This window comes from Ursus maritimus, unplaced genomic scaffold (assembly GCF_017311325.1).
Source record: "Ursus maritimus isolate PB19 unplaced genomic scaffold, ASM1731132v1 scaffold_2, whole genome shotgun sequence".
Taxonomy (NCBI): Eukaryota; Metazoa; Chordata; class Mammalia; order Carnivora; family Ursidae; genus Ursus; species Ursus maritimus.
Window position 1 is genome coordinate 29908832 of NW_024424452.1, and position 25607 is coordinate 29934438.

Genomic DNA, 25607 nt, shown 5'->3' on the forward strand with positions numbered 1-25607 from the left:
ACACACGAGGATGTTGGGAGGCCGGTGCCCAGCCAGCCGTAGCCCTCAGGTCCAGCAGCACCTTAGGCTGGAATTCTTGGCACCAAAGTGCCTCCTGGGAGTCCTGCCTTGGCGAGGTGAAGTGTTTGCTCTGGAGCTTGGAGAGACTGGGCCGGAGCCATCGGCGGGGGGTGGGGTGGGGGTGGGGTGTTGGTTGGCCTCCATCTCCAGGGGCAGGGCTGAGACCAGCAGACCCCTGTGTCCTGCTGGGCTTCAGGAACACCTGGGGTGCTTGAGCGGGGAGGCCTACACACCTGTGAACCCAGTGTCCTGGGCCCCGGGGGGCAGGGGGGAACAGGTAGAGCAGGGAAGGAGGGCGAGGGGCAACAAAGTTCCTGCATGGGGTGCAATTTGAAATGATGGATGGCCTGGGAGGCCTCCCTGGGGATGTGACCTTGAGTAGGGCTTTGAAGTTGCTGTGCAGTGGGCTGTGTGGATGTAGGGTGGGGGGTTGGGGGGATAACAGTGGTGGAGGGAGGGCCACAGCACATACGCTCCAGGGTGGGAGCTCCTGCTGGGGGAGTTCGAGTTTGAGTGGCCTGGGGAAGGGGGGGGCGGAGGGGGGCGGTGGCTGCAGCCGGGTGGGGAGGGTGGGAGGGGACCAGGGTCAGCCCCTTGGCAGAGCACACAGGGCACTTGTTCTCGGGGTAGTGGGGAGCCTTGGAGGGTGTTGTGTAGAGGAGGGAGGTCACGGTCTGATGTGCATTTTAAGGCTCACCCACCTCCAAGGCTGGAGAACAGACTGAGGGCCAGGTGGATGCCAGAGCCCCGCTAAGAGCTGTTGCAGCAATGTGGGGGGGGACATGACAGGAAGGAGGGTGGTCTGGGGTGGCGGGTGGGAGGTGAGGAGAGAAGGACCGGATTCAGACAGACACTGAGGCAGCACGTATTTTTATAGTATGTTGAATACATAGACTACACGATAGTCTCGACTACGTGTTAAACGTGTAGTTGAATATCTTGAACCCAGACTATTCGAGACGTGGACACTGAGTGCATGTTGCACGCACGCGCACACACGCGTGCACACGCTGTGCATTCTGTGCGAGGATTGATGCGCAGCAGACACCCCTGCAGCTGGGTCGTCGCTGTTCCAGGAGCCGGGCTCCCAGCTTCTCGATCCAGTGGGCCTCACCCGGGGCTTTCGTGGGAGTCAGAGAGCAGCCCACAGCCAAGGGGCCATCTGCCTCACGAGGGGGTCCTCCCGGCCACCGGCCGGTAACTGACAGGGCCAGCTGTCGCCCTAGGCAGCCTGGCCCCACAGCGGGGTTCCTACCTTGACACGACTGGCGCCTTGGGCCGGATCGTTCTTTACTGTGGGGGCCATCCTGTGCATTGTAGGCTGATAGTGGCACCCTTTCCCCAATTGTGACCCCTGAAAGTGTCTCCGGGTGGTGCCCGGTATCCCGCTTTGAGAACGGCCGCTCTGCAGCCCAGGCGCTAACCATCGTGCTGCTGATATGCAGGGCGCGCTGGGCGGCCACAGCACAGGCCCGCTTCCTCCCGTCTGGCCTCCGGAGCGCACTCTGACCCCCACGGGCATCTCCCCGGGGAGATGGTCCCGGCAAGGCGGGCCCCGAGGGCCCAGGGCGGGGGCTCTGTATTTATAGCCCAAGAAAGGAAGTAAATGGTTCTCACTAGGGAGGTGCCCCGCGCTGGGGGTGAGTTGCTGAGGACCTTGTTCCTGAAAATGGCTTTTCAGGGATGCCTCAGTGCACACCAAGCACCTCCTGGGCCCCCCGGGGGGCTGAGAGGGCCCCGCCTGGTTGCCTGGGGGATCGGCCACCCTGGCTTCAGCGTGGAATGCCCTTGCCCCTCCCCATTGTTGGTGGGCAGGAGACAAGGTTGTTTTTTTCAGTCTGGAAACAAAACCAGGACTCTGTGTTCAATAGAGAGCAAATTCCCCAGCCTGACCCTCCGCAGAGAGGCCCAGGAGCTTCGACGTGGGGGGCAGCGGGCTGCGTAGCCACGAGCATCAGTGGGTGAGGCGGGAGGAGGCCCTGAGAGAAGCAGGGGTGGGTCGGCTGCCCCCCTGCCACCACCAGCAGGGAGGATGCCAGGGAGAGGGCATGGCTCATGGTTGCCATCTGGTATTCTAAGAGTAGGGAGCCCAACGCACGGGTCTTTATTAAATGCCAACTGTGTACAGCCAAGTGTTTGAGAGACGGTGTGGACCGTGGTGTACGAGAGCTGACGGTAGGAACCCTGCAGGCTGGTGGTTAAATGCAGCCATTATCAATGATTGAATTAGAAATAAGTTCCACTAGACCCAAAGGTAGTGAGTCCTCAAAACTGCCGCTTGCCTGTGACCCCACACTGAAGGTCGTTTGCACCTGCCGTCGCTGCACGTGGAAATAGGACGTGCTCTGGCGCCTCCATGCTGCTCTGCCCGAGTCTGCGTCCAGGGACAGCATGTGGACAGCTGGAGAGGGGCCACAGTGGGAGTATTGGCACCCTGGACGTCAGCAGAGGCTACAAATCCGGCTTTCCTTTTCCTTGTGTTTTTCTGTTTGTTTGTTTGTTTTGTTATCCCCCTACCACCCCCACCTCCCACCGGGCCAGAGGACACTGGTGAAGAGTGTGGGTTTGGGAGCTAAGTGGCCTGAGTTCAGTTCTTGACTCAGTGCTGAGACCACCGGCACCTGACTTCACTGCTCAGAGTCTCGAATCTTCTCTGCTAAGTGGGATAGTGACAGCCGTTCCCCATAGGGTGTCACGAAGGTCAAATGAGACCCTGCACACACATGGCCTAGACCGGTGCCTGGCAACACGCAGAGGCTCCGTGCGAAGCGACCGCTGCTGGTCGTGGTAGTATCGCGTGTTCTTGGTATTAGTGCATAGGCTTTCCCCTTCTCTCCCTGCTGGAGGGGAAACCGGGATGAACTGCTGAGATCCTTCCTGCCATGCCTGGCTCTGGAAAGCTAGTCCTGATGCCAACACTTGGGGCTGGAGGCCTACCTGGAGGAGGAGGAGCACCTGGCCAGGCACAGCAGTATGCATCCTTGCCGGAGGGCTTAAAAGCCCAGAGAATCTTGGGTGTTGCTGGGGAAAGGCAGCCCCCAGCTGGAAGGAAGTGGAGCTGAGCCCATCCAGAAGGTGGGCAGCAGGCCTGGAATCGAGAGGCCCCTGGGCAGCTGCCCCCAGCTGGGGGTCAGAGAGTCTGTAAGGCCGACAGCAGTCGGGGCCAGCCTCGATGGTGGCAGTCACTCCCCGCACAAGGGGCTGGCTTGGGTGTCCTGCACAAGGAAGCTAAGGCAGAGCTAAGGGTAGCCACCAGCTCCGCTGACAGAAGGCATGTTACGGGAATGCTGCCTGGACCCCCCAGAGTCGTGCTGGGAGGAGAGGGGGATAGGCTGAGCTGGCCTGTGAGGGGCCTGGTTTGCAGCCTGTGTCTTGCTGAGCGGAGCTGTGTGCCCGGGAACTGGGTCCCCACCGCTCACGGCACGGGAGGCCCGAAGCGAGACATGCTGCTCCCAGACCCCCAGGGTAGTCCTGGGGACCTGGCTGGCTGGGTGTGGGGGTGGGAGGGGTTGCTCAGTCCTGGCCTTGGCCAAGCCTGGGGAAAGCAAGGGGGCTGCCAGCAGGGAGCCAGGACCAAACCATATATCTCTTAAAATCTAAGGAGTGCGTGCTCTGGATACAGCCCTTTATTTCCTTGGGCGTGTTTGGACCCTCAGAGGCTGTGCTGGTCAGGCCTGCAGACAAGAGACAGAACCCGCAAAGCCATTCGTAGCCATCGCTGCTCGTAATTCTGAAAAACGTCCTCGTTTTTCAGTTCCTTTTCTCACTCGTATATTTTTTTCGTTGAAAATGTCAGGAAAGATTGCCACCTTACTGTATGAAATCTGCTAAGACTCCTTGTAATAACTAGATCGTGGCCGTGGTGAACAATTACTGAGCTTTCATTAGAGCGTAAAGCCCACAAATGCAGGTATCGTGTCTGTTTTTCTCCCCGCCGTGTCCCTAGCCCCTAGTACAGGGCCCAGCACATACTAGGTGCCTAATAAATGCTTGTCAAAGAAGAATAATGGGCCAGCCTGCGTGCCAGGGATTCCGTGGACAGAAACCTAGGCACGTGGCCTCATTTCACTGGGTCCCAGGACACCTTAGGTCGAAGGTGCTAATGCATTTCCCACTTTCTTTGCAGTCCTGCGCAAAGGCAGGGGAATGGCTGAGATGACCCTGCACCCCTGCCCCCGGGTTGCTGGGTTGCCCGGTCTCTCACGCTGCCCCCCTCTGATTCCCAGGCCGCAGAACTGTTCCTGACGCTGGTGTCTGAGCTCCAGGGCCTCTCCCCAGATGAGCTGATGGAAGTCTGGCAACAGTCTTCCTTTAAATGCCGGGACAACTGGTAAGGACCTTTCTGTGGGGAGGAGGGGGACCAGCAGCTGGCTGGTGGTCCTGGGGGGGCTGGGTGGTCTTGACACTGTCCCAGGTCCCCACTGAGGGCTGGATGGTAATATCTCCTCTCCTCTCATCCCTGGGATATTGCCTTGTCCTTCAGTCTGGGGATGGCTGCCAAGAAGGAGATTAAGCGGGGAGCTTGGAGGTTCCCACGGGCCGAGCCCTCTTGGGACTAAAGCTGAAGGGCCGGCAGAATAAATACAGTCTTTGTTCTCTCCCCAGACTGGGACCCTCTTGGCAGAGCTGGAATTAGCATTCCAATGTGCCTTGGGTACCCTTCTGCCCGTGGGTGGGGTGCCGGCCAGGCTGGGATCCCACCACCTGGACTCTGCTGATGTGGGGCCAGCAAGGGGGTGCATAGAGACCCCGGGTGCCAAGGGGGAGGTGTCCGAGGAGCTCTGTGAGCTCAGGGCTGTGTGGGGGGCAGGAGAAGCTTGGGGCTCCTTCCCGAAGTCTAGCCACTCTCCAGGCCCCTGAGATCCAGACGTCGGGGACTTTCTCAAAGGCTTTCGAAAATATCTCAAAAAGGTTATCGGCTCCAAAATATGAAAGGAAGAAAAAACCCTGCAAAATCAGCATTACCAAATGTCTAACTGCATGAGTGCAGCACCGAACGGCTAAGGCATGGTCAGGCTGCTTCTGAAACCCTCTCTCTGTATTCTCTCATTTATTTTTATTTTTATGTTTTTAAAGAATTATTTGTATATTCATTTGAGAGAGACCAAGAATGCGTGGAGAGGGGCAGAGGGGGAGAGAGTCTCTTAAGCAGGCTTCATGCTGAGCACGGAGCCCAACACGGGGCTTGATCTCACGACCCCGAGATCATGACCTGAGCCGAAATCAAAAGTTGGACGCCTAACCTCCTGAGCCACATGGTGCCCTGTGTTCTCTCATTTAACTCCACTAGGACACTGTGGGGTAGGTGGCTTGATTATAGTCCTACTTTACGCTTGTGGAAGGAAGCCAAGACACAGAGGAGTTAGGAGACTGGCCTAGAGTCACACAGCAGAGCTGGGATTTGAACCCAGGTGGTCTGGGCTTCTCCATCTGGTACCTATGGGCTTAGAGAGAAGTGATGTTGGACTAGGCACGTCGTAATTGTGTCTGATGTAAGCAAGGCCTGGAGTCTTTGGGAGGAACTGCCTGCTTCCTCGGTGACGTACATCCTGCCCGCTGCTCGGGATTTTCCTACAAGCCCATGTCTCACGTGTCCACGTAGATGGTGGGAGTCAGGGAGGCGGGAGACCCATCCCAAATCCAGGAGTTGCTGTGAAGACAGATCCTCTTGGAGTTCTCTTGCCCCTGCTGCCTCCACTTCTGGCCTGAGCGTGGTTCCCTGGGGCCCAAAGCTTTAGGGAAAAGAGGAGGTACGAGGGTGGGAGGTGGGAAGAACAGGAAGGATGTTACTCAGACGAAGTGACCTCTGTGTTCCCAGGGCCTCCCGGGTATGACAGGGCAGGCTCATTCATCAGCATTCCCATTTTCTAGATGAGCAAACTGAGGCCAGAGACCGTTTACAGGCAGAGGGTGTGTATGTGGGTCGGGGTGGGGTGTTGGGTCCTCCGCAGTCACAGGTATCAGTCATCCAGGTGGTGGGTGGCCCTGTCCACCCACAGCTGTGCACCTGGCTGGCTCATGGTGCCTCCCGTTTCTGCTGTGCCCCGGGGACCCTCCTCCCATTCGGTCACGTCCCTACTCAGAGCCACCGTTGCATAGAAGTTACAAACCTTTTCTGAGCTTCTGAACCTTGCTGCGGTCTCAGAAAAGCAAAGAAGACTCCTGATGTTGACCTTGGGGGCAGAGCAGTAGCAGCAACCTGTCAGCTCTTGGTTCCTGTTCGATGGCAGGTCCTTGCTCCTTGGTGACTGTGGCAGCTGTTAGCAGAGCAGTGGGCAGGGCTCGTGTTCCCCGAAGCCGCTGTTTCCTAGGGTGGGCAGACCTGCCAGGATTTGGACTGGCTGCTCTTGTCCCTGTGGGCCCTAAAAGGTCCCAGGCCTGGCTCGGCCCTTTCCAAGGTGTGTGATCCCGGACACGTGCCCGTCACACTTCTGGGAGCCTCCAAGTGTTCCCGGGATGACCGGAGTCAGCCTGGGCATGAGGCCTGGAAGGCGCTCCGCAGGTGAGCCACTCCGTGACGTCCCTCGGTGTCTCTTGATCTCAGGCCACCGCTGGTGGACGCCCTGCCGTCCTGTGGCACCGAGGCCTGTGTGGGCCTCATGAAGGACCTCATCGTGTCCGGGGAGGTGGAGGCGGACGAGATAGAGGCATGGCTCTGGTCGTTGGCCTTCGTCCCGCAGCCCACGGATGCCATGGTCCACACGCTGCTGGTGAGTCCCTGCTCCCCCACCCGGCCCCGTGTCATCCTTCCCCCCTGGGCTGCTGATGGATGCAGGGGGTGACCTTCTCTCCGGGCTTTTTGCCAGCCCCTCCTGGTACCTGTGGGGACAGAGCAGAGAGATCTTGGGTTTGAGTCTCAACAGTGTTCCCCCCAGCTGTGTGATGCTGAGCAAGTGACCTAAGCTCTCTGAGCCCGTTTTCTGATCTGGGAGACGGGGTTGAAACAAGTACCTGCCTCCTGGGCTGGTGATGCCCATGAATCGACTCTCCCGGAGTCTGGCACAGCGTCTGAGCACTTTACATGAGAGCTGCTCTCGTTGTCGTGAACAAGTAAGTCTGCTGAGTTTTGAGGCCCAGGAATGCGTGTGAAGGTAGGCCGAGGATTTGCAACAACCTGGAGGTCTTGGTTAACCCTGACGAGGCCTCTGGGAGGAGGTGCGTTGATGGCGCCCGTGTTGCAGGAAACTGAGGCCCCAGGAGGCTGGCAGCTGGCCTGAGGTGAGGCAGCTGCTGCCCCTTCTCCACGGGGTGTGTCCTCACTTGCCCTGGGGGCCCCGTCCCTCGTCACTCCTCACCCTGCTGTGCCGGGCTGGTGGTGGGCGACGGTTCAGAGGACACCGGCGGGGAGCAGGGGTGATCCAAATTCGGATCCAGCTCTGTCCCTGACCACGAGGACCTCCAGCCAGGCACTAAACTTTTCTGTGCCTCAGTTTCCCCATCGTCTGGTGGGGGTAACATATAGGGAGCCTCTGTAGATTGAGGAGCTGGGATGTGGGCCAAGTGTCATGCATGTGGCAGGTGTCGCTGCTGTGACCCTGGGTCAGGGATATGTGGTGGGCAGAGCCGGCGGGCTCCCCCGGCTCATAGAGCCCACGATCTTCGTCACCTGCCTCACCTGTCCTCCAGACCAGAACTCGCACCCCTCTGGACGGGTTTGCTCATTCTCCGGTCTGGTCCGCAAAGATGTGTGCGTGCCAGGTGCCTGCCGGGCCTGTACTGGGGGTGCAGGCTTGCTTTTTGCAGCCTGGAAGGGGTGGGGACAGGAAGGGGTGAAGGGCCAGGAAAAAGAGGGAGGGGGGAAGATAAGGACGGAGGAGGGAGATGGGAGGCAGGTAAGAGAGTATTTTATACACTTTTTACCGTGGAGTCATTTTAGGTGTTCAGAGGCGTTTCGAAGCCTCGTACAGAGTTCCCATGTTTCCGTGGCTCAGTTCCCCACAGTCAACGCCAACGTCCCCAGGGTGTACTTCTCACATCCGAGAGACTGATGGAACCAAACTCTAGTGGTTCAGATCCCAACACCTTCCCCACACGCCCCGTCTGTTGCACGGTCCCAACCAGGGTACCCTGTCGCAGGGAGGGGGTGCGTGTCTTAAATTACACATTAAACTACACAATCAGGAGACTGCATTACTCTAAAGTGCCCTGTTGGACGGTTTTACACCTGCCCAGCCACTCCTAGGAGAGGATCAGAGGACATTTCCCGCTTCCTCCTCACTTCTCATGCCCCTCCCCGTCCATGACGCCAAAGGTCACAGAGATGCTGACCTTTCTGGCCATCGCTCGGTTTTGCCTGCTCTTGACCTTTACCCCATGAACTCATGTGCACCTGGAGTCTGGCTTTTTTTTTTTTTTTTAAAGATTTTTATTTATTTATTCGACAGAGATAGAGACAGCCAGCGAGAGAGGGAACACAAGCAGGGGGAGTGGGAGAGGAAGAAGCAGGCTCCCAGCGGAGGAGCCTGACGTGGGGCTCGATCCCAGAACGCCGGGATCACGCCCTGAGCCGAAGGCAGACGCTTAACCGCTGTGCCACCCAGGCGCCCCTGGAGTCTGGCTTCTTTCTTCTGTATTCTTCATGACACTCGTCCGAGATGTGCGTGCGTGCGCGGCCTCTGTTCCGCTCTGGGCCGCATTCTCCCTCTTTGCCGTTTCTTGTCTTAACGGTGTCTCTGGAGGAACAGGGGCGGACGTTCCTGCCTTGCGAAGTGCAGCCTAGCATCTTTCCGAGCTGGCGCTTCACCTCCCCAGCGTGGGGCCGCTTCCTGTTTTTTCTACCAGCTTAGTGGTTTGGCCTTTTGGGGGAAGGTCGGTTGGGGGCAAGATAAGTGAGCGCTCAAGTCCCCTTGGAAAAGGGAAATCAGCTGTATGAGGGTCCGAGGCTTAGGGATGATTTTATCTTTTCATCTTTAAAAAATTACAAGAGCGAGAACATTTTAAGCAGACTTTTCATCGAAGCGTCATCAAAGCTTTCTTAAGCGAGAGATCTTTCACTAGGAGCTGGGGTTCTGATTCTTGTGAAGTCTGGGAAGGTGGGCAGTTCGGGGCAGACCCCCGGGACAGCCGTCCACCCGACAGGGTCATTACTGTCTGGCCTGCTCCGGGAGCCCTGGCCTGAGCCGGCCCTGCCGTCCGGGTCCCCCGAGTGCCTCCAGCCGCCCAGCCTTCCCCGTAGGGCTCCCCCGCGCCTCTGGCTCCATCCGGTGCGGGAGGACCTGAGTCCGCCCCGCCTACCCTCGGCAGCCTTCCTGGGGCAGAGCTGGAAGAGGCGGGGAGCCCTCCTCCACGTGCTTGGATGGCTTCTCTCTAGTTTGCACAACCCCTGTGCTCCCTCCTCTGTCTGCAGAAAACCTGGAGGGTTTGTTTTCACTTGCCCAATCTAGAATAACGGTGCATGTGCGTTTCCGAGCCACACATCGCCTTCGCCTCATGAAGGAAGCACCCACGCGGAGACTCACATACCAGGGCGCGCACACACGCCGAGATGTATGGAGACACACACACCAGGACGCACACACACGTACCTGAACGTGTAGATGTCCACACGCAGACGTGTCATGTATGTACATCCCCCCTCAGGATACGCACAGGGACAAGTGGGGACATGCACCCACACCTGGGTACACACTGCACCCCAGGATACGCTGGGACGTGCACGTACACACATCAGGACACGCATGTATACACACAGGGCACACCCTGATCTTGGCACGCGCATGCGCACACACACGGGGACACACTCGAGCATGTGCACGCACATGCCCTGGGACAGGTGCCCCAGGATATCCGTGTGTGCTGGGGTACACGTGCACACCCACACGTACCACCCAGATGAGTTCACACATGCAAAAGTAAGAGAATCGAGTCCTAATTCTGTCCCTGCACCGCATCCCTGCCCTTGGGCTTCTGTGTGCAGGCTGTGCGTGCACCTGCCGCGTGGCCGCTGCTCCCTGCGGACCTGGGCTCTTCCCGCTCCTCTGCAGTGAGTCAGGAGAGAGCGCGGTGGGAGCATTTACACCACGGGAACTGGCAAGCTACACCGAGGACTTGCTCTTTCCCCTGGGTGGGATGGTTGCTAACCATTTACCCTAATGCCTCCGGCCACTCCACCGTGTTCTGCTCAGAAGACGACACCACCCCCACCTCGCTCCTCCAAACTGGTGACCGAGCCCAGGGGTTCTCAACATTGGCACTGTTGACGTGGGGGGTGGGCTGTTCTCCGTGGGGGCTGTCCCCCCACATAGAGGGCCTGTGGCAGCAGCCCTGCTCTTTACCCGCTGGATGCCAGCAAGTCTGCCTCTCAGATGTGACAGGCAAAACTGTCTCCAGACTTTGCCAAGTGCCCCGCCCCGGGTCAGCCCAATGACACGGTCCTCCCTCCTTGATACACACAGAGGGCTACCTGGGTGCTTTAGGAAGGCCCCCATGGACAGATCCCACTCAGGATGGGGGGCTCAGGCCTCTGTCTTGTGAGGAATCTGTGTGCAGCCAGGGTGGGGGCCCATCTGTACGTGGCAAGGCCTGTGAAGGACCACTCACCAGCCTTCTCGGCTCGGGTGGGGGCCGGTTTCTGTCCCCAGCCACTCCTGCAGACCTCGGGGACCAGCCCCAGTGCCTTCCTTGGCATCTCGGCCCTGGCGCACAACCTCTGTGCCTCCCTGGATGGGCCCTGTGGACACCTGCCTGGTGTCGGCTCCCTCGTGAGGATCCTGGGAGAGGCCTTGGGTGCCAACTGCACCTTCCTGGAGCCGCCGGATGCTGAGCAGGTGAGGACAAGTGGCATCCAGGCACAGCCCCTTGGTGGGGCCTGAGCCATGCCAGGGAGCCCTAGGCTGTGGGGGTGGGTGGGGTGAGCACCCCAACCAGGCCTCGAGGCCTCATTGCCATCTCGTTCCAGCTCCAGCTCGTGCTGAAGGCGATTGGCAACGTGGGCCTGGCGGCCGCAGCTCTCACCCCCACACTGGGCTCCTGTGCGTCCCAGAGGAGCTGCCCCCCCGAGGTCCGGCTGGGGGCCATCCAGGCCTTCCGGAGGGTCCCTTGCTCTGCAGACGTGAGCTCCTGTGTGTCGTTGGCTGGGGAGACGATTGGGGGCCAGTGGGATTTGAACCACTGTTTGTTAATTCACCTCTTTGTTCGTTCATTCGTCACACGTTTACTGAGCACCTGCTGTGTGCTGGGCACTGGTGTGGACACGTGTGCAGTTCTCTGTTCTCCCGGAGCTCGTGGCTGGGGGGAGGCAGGTGCTTGTCCAGTAAACACGCGACAAGTGTATGATTGCAAACCATACCAAGGCCATCCTGAGCTGCACACTCTCTAGTTCGGGGGGCAGCGAGCTCTGGACCTCGTCCCCAGCCTCGCTTGCTGCCTGTTGAGTACCCGGCGCTTTGCTGGAACGCCACCGTGCCCGCTCGTCTGTATGCTGTCTGGGGCCGCTGTCTCGCCATAGCTGCAGAGTTGAGCGGTGGCAGAAGACACAGCATGGCCCGCAAAGCCAGAAAAACTTACCATCTGTCCCTTTGCCAAAAAGTTTGCTGACCCCTGGACTAGTGGCTCCCCCCCTCACCGTGAGTCAAAGCCGAAGTCTTGACAGTGACTGAGCAGACCCTGTGTGGTCTGACCACGGGCCCGCTCAGCACCTCGTGGCTTCATCTCCTACTTCCCTGGCTCCCCACTGCTCTCCAGCCATGCCGGGCTGCCTGTTGTTCCTCAAACACTCCAGGCCCACTTCTACCACAGGCCCTTTGCATGTGCTCGTCTCCCTTCCTGGGATGCTCTTCCCCTGGACATCCCCAGGCTTCACTTCTTCACTTCCTGTAGGTCTTTGTTGAAAAATCACTCTCACCGTGAGGCCCTCCTTGGCGTTTCCCCTGACATTGCTTCCCCACTCAGTTTTTCCCTCTTTAGTACTTAGTACCTGATGTTTGTATATTTCACATCCTAACCTTGTGTGCTGTCAGTCTTCCTGCGCTAGAACGAACGCTTCGGTGGACAGGAGCTGGGTGTGTTTTGCTCCTGTCACCTAGCATGGTGCCAGGCACATAGGAGGTGCTCAGTAAATATTTCTAGAAGAGTGGATGGGTGGGCGGCTGTGCTATGAAGGAAACCAGCAGGTGCTGAGGGACAACATCACAGGGTGAGGAAGGTGGCTTGCAGCGGGGCGGGGGGGGGGCAGGGTAAGCCAAGCCCTTTAGGAAACATCTCCTGTGTGTCAGGCACTGAGCTGTTTTTATACATTTTTACTGGAATGCAGCCATACCCGTGTATTTTCCTGTTGTCACCTGTGGAAATCGGCGAACCTCTGGGCTGGGGCTGGGGGAGGGTGGGCTTAGCAGTGACCCTACCGCCTCCCACAACCAGCCCACAAATGAGCATGTCAGGGAGGCCTCCTGCAGTGGAGACTTTGCGACTTTGGGAGAAGTGGAGCCACAGCAGCTCGGGGACCTCGTGCTCCTGGGTGGAGGGGGATGGGGGTGGACGGGCCCCACATAATGGCCTTTACTCTGCCCAAGCCAGCGATCTGCACTCTCCCGTCTGTACCAAGCCCCTGAGGAGGATGCCGAGATCCGCATCAGCGCCTACCTGGCCCTGATGAGATGCCCTGGCGAGGAGGTGTTCGCGCAGGTGCGGCGGACCCAGGCAGCTGAGCGGTCCACCCAGGGTGAGCAGTGGCAGCGGGGCGCAGGGGTGCTGGGGCTGGCTTGGAGCCTCCTGCTGGGTGCAGGGTTTGGGCGCGTGCTCCCCTTCCGCCCCTCAGGTGCTCTCCTAACCCCTTCCCGTTCTCCCTTCCCCCCCCCCCCGACCGAGTAGCCTCGTGTGCCCCCACCTCACATGTATGGCAGTTGGATGACCTTGCACAAGTTGCTTCTCCTCTCTGGTCCTCTGTTTTCTCATCTGTAAAAAAGGACGGAAGTCGCTGGCTTCCCTTGTAGCTCTGGCCAGCTCGTGACCTAGTACCTGGAAGGGAAACCCGAGACAGAGGAGGGATGGTGTCTGCGAATCTCAGATCCCTTCTGGGGTCAGAGAGATTCCTTTAAACAGGGGCCTCGGGCCATATTTCCTAAACCTAAAAGTGAAACTTCAAAAAATAAGTTCCCCTGATTTTCAAAAATTTTTTGCATGATGGACAGTGAGTTGACTGCCTGGAGCCCAACAGCCTGGATTCACATCCCAGCTCAGCCACTTCCTACCTGTGTGCCTTTAGACAAGTTACTAAATCTCTCTGAGCCTCTGTTTCTACGTCTGTGAAATGAGGATGATAATACTCCCTCCCTCATAGAGGGAGCATAAGCTGAGTTCATATGCAAAGACGTTTAGAACATTTTAATTAAGCTGTGTGTGTGGCTGTTTAAAGTTTCAAAGCAGGCAGGAAAGTGGAAATGGAAAATTAAAGCCTACCTTCTTCTTCCCCTGGCCCTCAAGTCCCATTTCCTGAAGGCGTTCACTGCGAGCAGTTCTCTCGTGTAACCCAGCAGAACTTGCAGTGCCCAGACGAGCGCGTCTACGTATGTCCTAAACAGCCGCAACTCAGGATCATATTATGCTTGCTGTTGTGCTCCTTGCTTTGTGCCTTTGGTGTTTCTGGGGGCTCTTTCCACATCGGGGCACGGCGACTCTTATCTCCTGCTACGTGATATCCTGCTGGGAGCTTGCACCATCATCCACCTTACCCGTCCCCACTGATGGGCACTTTGGTCATTTCTGGGTTTTTGCCATGAGAGACAACCAGTAAAATGAACCTCTCTGCACATCCACCTTTGAGACCTTGTGCTAATCTAGCCATAGGTTAATTTTCCAGAGGACAGGTAGCCAAGTTGCAGGGTGTACCCATTTAAAAGTCTGTGATAGTGCTGCATTACCTTCTAAAGAAATGGTGCTGCTAGAAGATGCAACCGTTTGTTGGCCGTTTCGGGGATGGGATGAGATTTGTGTGGGATGGGGAGGGGGGAGCAGGCTGTTTGCATCAAGTGGGCCACTGAGCCAAGCCCTGTCACCAGGGGATCAGCCAAAGGGCTCCGCCTCGATGGAGGCCCTGGAGTACCAGGCCTGTGTTGCCCAATGGCAATAAAAGCCAGAGTCCACTCTGTTCCTTGGTGGATTGTTCTAGAAGCTCTCTGTTGGGCATTCTGAGAGCCTGGGACAACCAAGAGGATTCGGGGTTCCCGGTTAGACTCTAATATTCCTCGTTGGACTCNTTCCCGTTGGTGCTCTCATTTGGTTTTTACTCCCCCAGAGAGCCTGGAGGGTCCCCTTTATGAATTGCGTGTCACCCCTTTCCCAATCCTGAAAGATACTCAGGTCTTTGGGTTCAGGCTTCCTCTTGACTCATCTGCACAAAAAGTATTGGGAGATGGGCTGTTATTTCCTTTTACAAATGAGGAAACTAAGCCTCAGAGAGGAGAGTAACCAGCCTGAGGTCACACAGCTCATGAGTGGTGGGACTGAGATTCAGACTTGGGTCTGACTGTTAAGCCAGAGCTTTCCCCACAATGCCTCCTTTTCCCTTTAGGGAGGCACGTCAGAATGCTGTGCACAGGCTAGATTTCTAAGTTCCTTTAAGGCACTGTGGTTTCCCACTATTTCTGGAAAGAAAATGTGGTTACCTAAGCTCCTGAGAAGCCCTTGCCATGTGGAAATAGCGGGACTCGGGATAGGGGCTTGGGGGGAGATGTTTTCTCTGGGCTGTGCCGGCTCCAGATTCATCCCTCCCCTCCCTCCTCTTCCTTCCCCTCCCTGATGGCCATGTCCGGACTCCAGTGGGCTCCTTTGTGTGGAGTCACCTGATGGAGCTTCTGGAGACCGGTGACCCCCTGAAGCGAGCTCTCCAGGAGGCCCTCCCTGAGGACATCTTGAGCCGGGAGTTCCAGCCGGAGGCCTGGAAACACTCATCCTATTCTGATGTCACCTTCAACTCAGGTATGGCCATCCTGGGCAGCTGCTGTCCTGCTCTGGGGTCACATAGCCCTGGGGACCTGGGAGCTCTAACCCTTGAGGGCACGTCATCAAAGACACTCTTTCCCCAATATCACCTGTTTATATGTAAATTGGCATCGATTCTGTTGCCTGCCTGTGAGTTGGAGAACTTTTTCCCCTGTGTTACAAGGAGATTGGCACCAAGCTAGGGCTGTCGCCTCCTTACCACAATGAAACAGAGCATCCAGAAGCATCCCGTTCTAGCTTAGGCACCTAAACTACCTCAGCGACCCTGGGGGTCTGGGGGCCGAGAGTGGGGTGCTCCGGCTGCCCCCTCTCTGCCTGTGAGCAGGTGCGGGTACATTTGTGACCCGTCTGGCCTTCCCTGGGCCCGTGATGAGGCTTAAGGCTGAGGCACGTGTCCTGCTGGAGAGGACGCACCACGTCTTACCCTTTCTCAGGCTACAGCCCCTCAGCGGCCAGACGCTGCTCCGTGAGGGGTGGGGCGTGTACTGATCCTGTCTCTCCTCCTAGTGTCTGGCAGCCTGGGGGCCAACCTGGAGAGGACCGTTCTCTTTTCTCCAGCCTCCTTTCTCCCCCGTTCTGCCACGACCAACCTGACCATCCATGCCCTAGGTCATGCCTTCAACCTCCTGGAGGTAAGAGGGGGCCTGCTGTAGTCTCTTGGGACCTCTTCTAGACTCGGGGCCAGAAATGATCCTATCCACCCAGCTTTCCACGTGTCACCTGTTGTCTGTATTGATCCACTCCTCCATCTTGTACCCCCACTCCTTCCACCCATCTACCCACACGTACACCCATCTATCCACCCCATCCCTCCCTCTCATCAGTCTCTTATCTCACTCGTCTCTGTTCCTTCCCACTCCTCTCTCCATCTGCCCTCTCACCTAGTCTCCCAGCCGCCCACCCGTCCAGCTGTATGTCCATTTGCCTTCATGTACCATCCATCCACCCCTCTCATCCGTCCATTTATGTTGCCTCCCACCCATTTCCCTATCAACCTCTCACCCCTGCATCTGTTCATTTATTCTCCTAGTCATCCCCACACACTGCTATGTAGCCACCCACTCGTGCATCTGTCTGCATATCTACTCTTACATACCTCTGTACATCTGGCTGTCTATCCGTCCGTCCATCCATCCATCCGTCCATTCTCATCCATGCATCCATCCATCCATCCATCTGTCCTTCTCCTCCATCTATTCATTAATGTGCCATTATACCCCTCTCTCTCCACCTTCCCTCTTCCCCATCCATCCATCCATCCATCCATCCATCCATCCACATTTATCCACCCACCCACCTGTCTGTTTTCTAACTGACATGTGCCAGGTGCTGTGCTAGGCTCTGAGAATATGACAATCAACAAGAGAGATGTGATCCCTGCCAAGAGAGGTAGACAGATAAAAATGAGTAGACACGTTGATAAAACAATGGCGACTCTAAGTACTGTGTCCGGGAAGGTGGAGTTTGAGCTGCGAGCTGAAGAAGGAGCATGAGCAGCCCAGTAAAGAGCTAGGGTAAGAGCCTTCCGGGCAGGGGCACCAGTATGTGCAAAGGTCCTCAGACAAGGAAGGACTTGATGAGTCGAAGGAGCAGAAGTAGACCAGGGAGTGAGGAGAAACAAGACGGGAGGGCAGAGAGGAGCACGGCCACGTCGTGGAAGGATCTTAAGCTGCAGAGTGAGGTGACGTGTTTTGAACATTCTGGCTGTTGTGTGGAGACTAGAGTGTGGGGTGCAGCAACAGAAGAGGCGGTATCTCTGAGGTCCTGTGTCCAGCAAATTTAAGAGTGATGGATTACCTTGGCGCCCTTCCGTCTCCTTCCCCGGGCTCCTGTGGCTTCCTCAAGGGAGGGTGCTCTGCCTTCTCCCGACCCCTTCTGATTTATGGAGAACAGGGAGCTTGTCCAAACATTGCCAGCTGAGTGCATGGGCTTAGGTCGGCCAAAGGCTGACCCTCTGGTGATTTCTGTACAAATGTTCTTGGACGCATTGGGGTAGAATGATGGAAGGCACAATAGACGGAAAGAAGGGAAGGCGGCTGGAAGGATGAAAGGATGGATGGATGGACAGGCGGACGGACGGATGGATGGATGGACAGATGGATGGATAGGCGGACAGATAGATGGGAAGGATTAAAGAGTGAGTGAACAGATGGGTAGATGGATGGGCAGGTGGAAGGAAGGAGGGACAGGAAGAAGGACTCATTCATTCACCCATCAGATTTTGAGAACCAACCAAGCCAGGTGTATTAGTCAGGGTTCTCCAGAGAAACGACCAGTAGCATGCATTATATCTAGAAGAGATGTATTGTAAGGAATTGACCCACACGATAATGGAGGCTGACAGGTCCCAAGATCTGTGGTCAGCAAGCTGGAGACCAGGAAAGCCGATGCTTAGTTCTAGTCTGAGTCTGAAGGTCTGAGAGCCAATAGTATACTTTGAGTCTGGAGGTTTGAGACCTGGAAAGAGCTGATGTCTCAGTTGAGGCTGTAGGCAGGAAAAAAAAGTGATGTCCCAGCTCGGAAGCAGTCAGGAGGAATTACCCCATGGTCGGGGGAGAGTCTGCCTTTTGTTTGATTCATGCCTTCGACTGATTGGATGTGGCCCACCTATACATTACGGAGGGCACTCTGCCTGACTCAGTTGATTGATTTAGATGTTAAATTCAGGAGCGTGAGGGTAGCTCAGTCAGTTAAGCATCAAACTCTTGGTTTTGGCTCAGGTCGTGGTCTTGGGGTCGTGAGATGGAGCCCTGCATCGGGCTTTGAGCTCAGCATGGAGTCTGCTTAAGATTCCCCCTCCCTCTTCCCCTACCTCCTCCTCCACTCTCTCTCTCTCTAAAATAAATCAATCTAAAAAAATGTTAAATTCATTCAGAAACCTCTTACAGAAACACCCACAATTATGTGTGACCACCCCGTGGCCTAGTCAAATCAACACACAATGACCCCTCAACCAGGCCTTTGGCATGCCTAGTGAATGAGACAAGGGCCCCTGCTCTCAGGGAGCTCAGGATCTTGCAAGGGAAACACACAGATCACATCATAAGTGTGACCTAGACATTTTGTGCTGGACTCTCAGAGGAAGGAGTGATGGATTTGCTCTGGGGGTGAGAAATGTGGGAAGGGATTGACGTGGAAATTCAGGGAAGACTTCCCAGAGGTGGTGACAAGTGAACCAGGCCCTAAAGAATCGGTAAGAATTTCTGCTGAGCCACATTTGCCGAGCAGATGTGGAACTCGATGATCTGAAAAGGTGGTACCCCTTTGCTTGGGTCCAGGTGGACCCTGGGGAGCCCAGAGTACCCTGCCCAAGCCTGTGACCCCCCCCCATTTGAGCCCCCGGCTCTGCAGCTCTGAATGACCATGCGACTGACCGAGCTGCTTCTCAGTGAGCCCTGACTTTTCTTCCCAGCTTGGCCTCCGCCTGGAAAATGCAGAGAAAATCGTCCACAGGCTGTTTGGTGGGAAGTCATTCTGGGGGCAGGAAGAGGAGGGAGAGGCCCAGCCAGAGAAATCCCCAGAGCCAGAACCAGGACCTACACCACAGGCAGCCAACCCTGACTGTCCAGAAGAAAGGTCCAGAAAGATGAGAGATCTACAAGAGAAGGTAAGGAGGGGGGTACCTGCACCCACCCTGCTCCCTCCCCTCACCAGCCTGAGCTTTTGGCCTGAGAACTGGGGCATCGATGAACTCTGACCCTGTGCCCCCCCCAGACACTCACAGGAGCAGTAGCCGGCCCAGAGCTGAGTAGTCAGCTGTTAGCCTGCGTTGTCGTGAGAACGTGTCAATCAAAGCATCACATACAGTTAGAAAAGCCTCCAAGTCCTAAGGGTATTTCCACTAACAGAACGCATCCTTACAGTCAATGCCCAGACCGTCATCAGCATCCCAGAGCCCCCTGCCCCTCCCTCTTCTCGTCTACCCACTGCAACCAAGGACGATCACTAGTCTGCCTCCTCACTGCACTGATGAGTTCTACTTGGTAAAAACAGCCTGTGGACGTATCGCCGACTTATAATAAGCAGCATGTGGTCCAAGGATACAATTTAAGTTTGGACACATATATGCACGTTCATAGTGATATGTAACCACCCCTTCTGTCTAATTCGAAGACATTTTCATCACCCCAAAGGAGACCCCCGTCCCCATTAACAGTCGCTCCCATCCCGGCTTCCCCCAGCCCCTGGAAACCACTCATCTGCTTTGGGTCCCTATGGATTGTCCTGTCGTGAACATTTCCTATAAATGGACAACCCGTGACCTGTTGTGTCCGGCCCCGCTCCCCAAGCGTCGGATTTTGAGACTCGTCCGTGTAGCACGGATCGGTCCTCCATCCCTCTCGACGGCTGAATGGCCTTCCACGGCGTGGGTAGATCCACTGCGCTTACCCACTCGCCTGCTGATGGACGTTGGGGTTGCAGGTTGTTTCCCTCTTGGCGAGTGTGGATAATGCTACTCGTGTCATTTTGTGTGTGTGTCTAGCTTCTCTGGCTTAAGCTTTGTGGGTGAGATCCATCCACACGGCTGTACGTGTTCATGCTTTGTTCGTGCTCCCTGCTATGCAACGTCCCACGGTACGAATGCTGCAGAATTGATCAGTCCTACTTGTGGGGGACTTCCGGATAATTTCCGGTTTCTGGGTTATTGCAGATAGTGCGATGAACATTCTTGCACATGTCTTTTTGATGAATGTGTGTGTGTGTTTCTGCTGGGTGTCTACCCAGGAATGGAGGTCGTGGGTGGTGGGGTCCTTTAATACCCATTCTGTGGGTGGGGAATTCTATTTTACGTGACTCTTCTCCCTCTGATGGACACTGAGGTTGTTGGCAACCTTTTCACTCTTGGAAGAAGTCATTGCCATGTGCATCTGAGGGTGATCGAGGAGAGTGGCTGGGGCATTAGCTCACGTGTTCACAACTTTACCAATCATCAGGTGTGAACCCATGGGCCCAAGGACGCAAAGATGGTCAGGACATGGTCTGTGCCTTTAAAGCCTGTGGGACTAGAGCTGGGGCCGGCAAACAACGAGACTGAGAGTGGTGGGCGGGGTCTAAACACTTGTTCTTAGAATCTGCATCCTTTTTGTCTGTTATTTTCACACTTAAGATGGAGAGTCCCATTCCGGGATATATTCAGCACAAACACAGCGATCGTGGAAACAGTGCTTGGCCTCAGTGTTGGAAGGCCGATAGGGAGCGGTGGGGACTGGCAGCTGGGAGAAGCACATGCCTCGGTTAAAAGTGGCGGCCACCATCCAGCTCTGGTTTCTTATTGCCCTTTTTTGTGGTGGCGGGGGAGGCAGGCTAAAACTTCTCTTTTTCTTTTTTTTTTTCTTTTTCTTTTTTTAATTTTTTAAAAAGATTTTATTTATTTATTTGACAGAGAGACAGCCAATGAGAGAGGGAACACAAGCAGGGGGAGTGGGAGAGGAAGAAGCAGGCTCCCAGCGGAGGAGCCTGATGCGGGTCTCGATCCCAGAATGTGGGGATCACGCCCTGAGCCGAAGGCAGACGCTCAACGACGGAGCCACCCAGGTGCCCCCAAAACTTCTCTTTTTCGAGAAGCCAGAGATTCTGAGTTTCATATGTAGTCTCCTAATTTTTAAACGTTGGAAACAAATTTAAATTTTAAAAAATATGCACTGTGAGGGGCACCTGGGTGGCTCGGTTAGTAGAGCGTCTGCCTTCAGCTGGGGTCATGATCTCGGGGTCCTGGGATCAAGTCCTGTGTGGGGCTCCCTGTTCAGCGAGGAGTCTGCTTCTCCCACCCCCTCTCCCCTTCCCCACTGCTCGTGCTCTGTCTCTCAAATTAATAAATACGTCTTTAAAAATATGCACTGTGAAAAATACGAAGAAGGACAAATGGTCACAGAGCAGAGGAGACGGGAGAGACGGGACAAGTTAAGGCAGTATGCAACCTGGATTGGACCCTGGAACAGAGGGAGAACCGAAATGGAAAAACTGGTGAAATTTGATGTCTGGAGTTCTGTTAATGGCACGTCCCGTGTTGGCTTCTTAGCTTTCCCTGAACGCTGGCCATGAAAGACGCTGCCAGTAGAGACAGGGCGAGGGGGGTGTGGGAGCTCTCTGCACCCTCTTGGCAACTTTTCTGTAAATCTAAGATTATTCCAGAATACAAAGATGACGAGAACACTCACTCCCACACGCACTGCCTCGGGCATCAGGCAGGGGGCCGGTCAAAGAAAACACATCCGTGGAGTCTGCCTGTGGGCACGAGTTTTGCAAGCCACGTTCCAGACACCGAAAGCCCTTGACCTCGCCCTCCCGCTCCCCCGGGCCCCCACGTGTGTCCAGATGCCAGACCTGCTCCTGGTCACCGGTCTGGGTTCTCCCTCAGGTGGCCCGGAGGCGTGCGGGGCGGCGGGCGCTGCGTTGTGAGCTGAGTGTGAAGGTGTTTGGGCACGAGCTGAGCTTCGTGAACTGCGGGGTGATGGGGAGCCTCGTGAAACGCCAGTCCTTGAACCTGGCCGAGCTGGCAGTCAAGCTCCTGAAGGTACCTCAGCCTGGGCTCGGCCCCTCCCTGCCCTGCTGGCCCCGTCTTGTTTCCTTCGATGCTTTGGGGGAAAGTACTGAAGTACGCTCCAGACTCAAGACCATGGTATTTCGGGCCAGGCTGCCCAAGTTGAAATCACGGCTCCACCTCTTACCTCCTTGGGAGCGTTAACTTGTCATGGCCTCGGTTTGTGCATCTGTGGAACGGGCATGATAACATAACAATGATGACAGCAATGAAAGCAGCTGCTACTTTATGGGGCTGTTGCGTTCCATGAGCTAATGCAGCAAAAATGCAACAAAGCTTTTAAAATGCACCTGGCCCGTACTAAGTGGTCTGCATCGTGGGAACGGCCCACATTCCTCCTTACCTGACTCACCCTGGATCCCTGACCTCTGACCCTTTTCCGCAGTAAATGGACTGGGTTTGAACTCTGCTCTACCAGAGTTTGGTAGGTTTGGCCAGGTGACTTCATCTGTGGGCTCAGTTTTCTCATCTGGAAACAGGGCACAATGATCATGTCCCTTCCTCCCCCACCACCCTGGCATGAGGATCAAAGAAGGTGGTGTGTGCTCGGTGCGCGCCTGGCCCACGCCAAGGGCTGTCACCTGCATCCTGACGGTTCTCTGGCCACAGGGACAGGAGGTACAGGTGACCCGGAGGCTGGACCTGGCAGTGCAGGAGCTCACCTTTCCCACCATATCCGGCCTTCCAGCCCAGCTGACTCTCAACGCCTCGGCCGCCGTCAGCATTCGAGTCCGAGGGGCTGCCGACTTCCAGCAGCATCTGGATTTCTCTGTGAATGGTTACATCAAGCCCAGGTAGCTAGCTTCTTGGAGCTGGAGGAGGGAGGTGGGTGGGCGGGGGCTGCAGAGAGCTGGGCCATCGGCATGGCTGGGCTGGAGGGGGCCCTGCTCTGTAGACCATCCGTAGCACCAGCTCCCATGAGTGTTTTTTGTGCTGAGAGACTGTGAGGAGATGCTGGGCGGCTATGCCCACTTGACAGGTGAGAAGACTGAGGCTCAGTGAGGTGACATCATGTGCCCAAGGATGCATGGCTATGCCAGGCAGCTGGGATTCTGGTGTCCTGCCACGAGCCACGCTTCCCTCTGCTCCACTCTGCCTCCGAGGGGCGGGGAGGAGGGCGAGAGGCAGGACTGCTTAAGGTGAATGGGCTCTGAGTCCAGGGAACCCGCACCATCACCCGTGAGATGGGCGCCGTTTGTCTTCCCACTAACGGTTGAGGAAATAGGCTCCAGGCGGGTGCGCTGCGGGTCCAGGCCGCACCGTGTGGGCAGAGTTGGTTCGGGGCTCGGTCTTACTCTAGCGCGGGTCCGGGACCTGCTGGGCGACTGTCGCCCCCTCAGCTGGCCAGTCTGTGGTTTCTGGCTCTGATGTGGGGCCCTTTGGCACGAAGACCCCGGCTGGGGCTCAGACTGCCCCTGCTCCCAGTCCTGCTGCCCCGTGTCCGGGCTGTGGGACCCGAGTAGGTGGTTCTGCGGCTCCCAGCCCGTGTCTGCATCTGTAAGTTGAGGCCGATGATGGCAAGGCCCCGGATGGACCACGTGTGAAGTGCCGGGTGCACGTGGAGGGCGTGGTCAGCTGTGGGCACAGTGCGGGCGGCCGCTGTGGCTCAGACTGCCAGGAACAGCGGAGAGCGGCCGGGGCGGTGAGCAAGGGGGCGCCGTGTGCGGCCCCCGGCCTGCAGGCTGCAGCCAGCACGTGGCTCTCCCCTCAGTGCCCTGCTCCAGATCTCGGCGCAGATGGGCGCAGTGGGCGCCCTGGGGCAGGCCGGGCTGAGGTGGGTGACTGGCGTCCGTGGCACCACCAGCCTGGACGGCGGGATCCACGCGAGGAAGGGCCGGGACCTCAAGGTGCATCTGAACACTCCCGAGGAGGCCGTGGAGCTGGTCAGCTTCAGGTGGGCGTCCCACACCGGTGAGAGGGAGCCTGTGCGTGCGTGTGTGCAAGCGAGGGTGGGGCAGGCGTGGGTGTGAGCCTGTGTGTGCGTGTGAGGGTGTATTTGGGAGTCTGTATATGAATACATCTGTCTGTGGGTCTGTTCGTGAGAGCGGGGTGTGCCTGTCCGATCGTGTGTGTGTAAGTGTGCACATGTCAGTAAGGGGCATCTGTGAGTGTGCCGTGTGTCTGTGTATGTAAGTGTGTGGGAGTGAGTGTGTGTGTGTCAATATGGAGGGGTGTCTGTGACAGGGACTGTGGGGTGGCTGGGAGGTGGAGGGGGGAGCTCCCATACTCCTCAGCTCTTTACGGGGTCCCTCCTGGGACCAGCTGGTTCCCAGCCTCCCAGAGAGGTGATAGATGGAAAATGAGTTACTTCAGATGAAATAAGAGTGAAGCCAGGCTGCCCCCAGTCACACCTGCTTTGTCTCTGTTGTCCCACCCTAGCCAGGGACACTGTCCTCTTGCTGTCCTCTAGGCCCTTCTTCCAGAAGCAGCCAGGGGGGTCCTTTAAAATGTCAAGTCATGTCACTCCCCATCCCTCGCCTGTTTAAAACTCTCTACTTGCTTCTAGGATGGCCCAGGTCTTCATGATTGCCCTCCCTCATGGGGCTTCTGCCTCCCTCTCACCTGTTTCCTTCCATTACCTCCTGCCCTTCACTCACGCCCTCTTCCTCCACCCTGACCCCCTTAAACCACCTTTTTGTTCTCCTAAAGAGGCTACTTTTTTTCCCGCCGCAGGACCTTTGCACCTGCTATTCCCTCTGTCTAGAATCCTGGCTCCTTCTCATCCTTAGAGTCTCTGCTCACATGTTAATCTCTGCAGAGACCCCTACCCCCCAGCTAAAGGAGGCCTTGCTCCATCCCCAAGACAGACCCTATGCCACCCGCATTCAGGTCTGTGGTGGCACTTATCACTGAGTGCTGTAGGTGAGTTCCCCAAAGGCCCATCCTGTTCGTGGTGGAATTCACCCCAGTGCCAACCTGGGGCAGCTTAAGGCATATTTGTCCAGTGAATGAATGAAAATGCCTTGTCTGGGATTTTCTTCTTTCCTCACCCAGCTCTAAGCTGTACCTCGTCACTGGGGATGGCGTGAGAAGCCTCAGTAACGTCCACAGCCCTTCCGAGGCCCAATCCTGTACTGACGAGAAAGGTAGGCAGCGGGGTCTTTGCCATTATTGTCCCAAGCTGGGCGTCTGGGAGCCGAGGGGAGCAGTGCCAGCTCCAAATGCTAGAGTTGCTCTTCTGCCCTAAAAAGTATTTCTATCCCTTAATTCTGCTTCTAGAATTAGATTCTGCTTCTAGAACTCTACCCTATGAAAATAAACCAAAATCATTTTAACGTGCGCTGTGCACAAGGATGTTCACGGCATCGTTATTTACAAGGGCACAGGCGTAGGTGAACGGCTCATTACAAGCTTGCAAGCTGCCAGCAGGTTGTTACATTTTCAAATTGTTGCGAAGTCATCAAAGAATATTTCATATGTGAAAAACTTGTGAAATTGATGTTACACTGGCCAGAAATAGTTTCATTGGCACATGGCCACGCCCATTTGTTTACCTATCCTCTTTGTCCGCTGTTGTCAGTGACTGCAGAGCTGAGTCCTTACGGACCCTGTGATCAGCAAAGCCTCAGGGGTTTACCGTCTGGCCATGGATAGAAAACAATCCTCCACCTTCTAATTCAGTGAACCACCTGAGATATCCTGTAACTTTAGGACCCCATAAAAAAGAAGGAGATATTTTAATAACACTAGAAAATTCTTTGATAATAACATCGGGCGAAAGACCACAAAATTGACAAGAGATTGGGAAGGAAATACACCAAACAGTAGTGGATTTTGCAGGACATTTTTTTGAGTAAGGTGGGGGAGAGGCCGCTCTAAATGAATGGACTCCTTTAGGCGGGGCGCCGTCCTAAGCGCTCACATCTACACCATGAGGCAGGAACTGTTACCGGTCCCAGTTTACAGATGAGCTGCACTGGGGCACAGAGATGTTAAGTAATCTGCCCAAGGTCACACAGCTGGGCAGTGGCAGAGCTGGAATTTGGACCCAGGCGGTCTTACTGTGGAGCCTGCTTTCCACGCACTCAGGCTCTTAAAGCCTACACCAGGGGTCCACAAGCGGGGGGGG

General features: G+C 56.2%; 1 protein-coding gene across 1 annotated transcript in view; it reads left to right on the forward strand.

The window, feature by feature from the left end:
* The window catches only part of LOC103668601, a 151814-nt gene that overhangs the window by 20150 nt on the left and 106057 nt on the right, over positions 1-25607 (forward strand). Inside the window, exons 10-21 of the mRNA XM_040635322.1 lie at positions 4287-4390; positions 6605-6770; positions 10641-10826; positions 10958-11110; positions 12574-12718; positions 14815-14973; positions 15505-15629; positions 18410-18604; positions 21356-21511; positions 22148-22332; positions 23250-23432; positions 24533-24624. Coding sequence (XP_040491256.1) covers positions 4287-4390; positions 6605-6770; positions 10641-10826; positions 10958-11110; positions 12574-12718; positions 14815-14973; positions 15505-15629; positions 18410-18604; positions 21356-21511; positions 22148-22332; positions 23250-23432; positions 24533-24624 — 1849 coding nt within the window. The remainder of the gene's footprint in view (positions 1-4286; positions 4391-6604; positions 6771-10640; positions 10827-10957; positions 11111-12573; positions 12719-14814; positions 14974-15504; positions 15630-18409; positions 18605-21355; positions 21512-22147; positions 22333-23249; positions 23433-24532; positions 24625-25607) is intronic.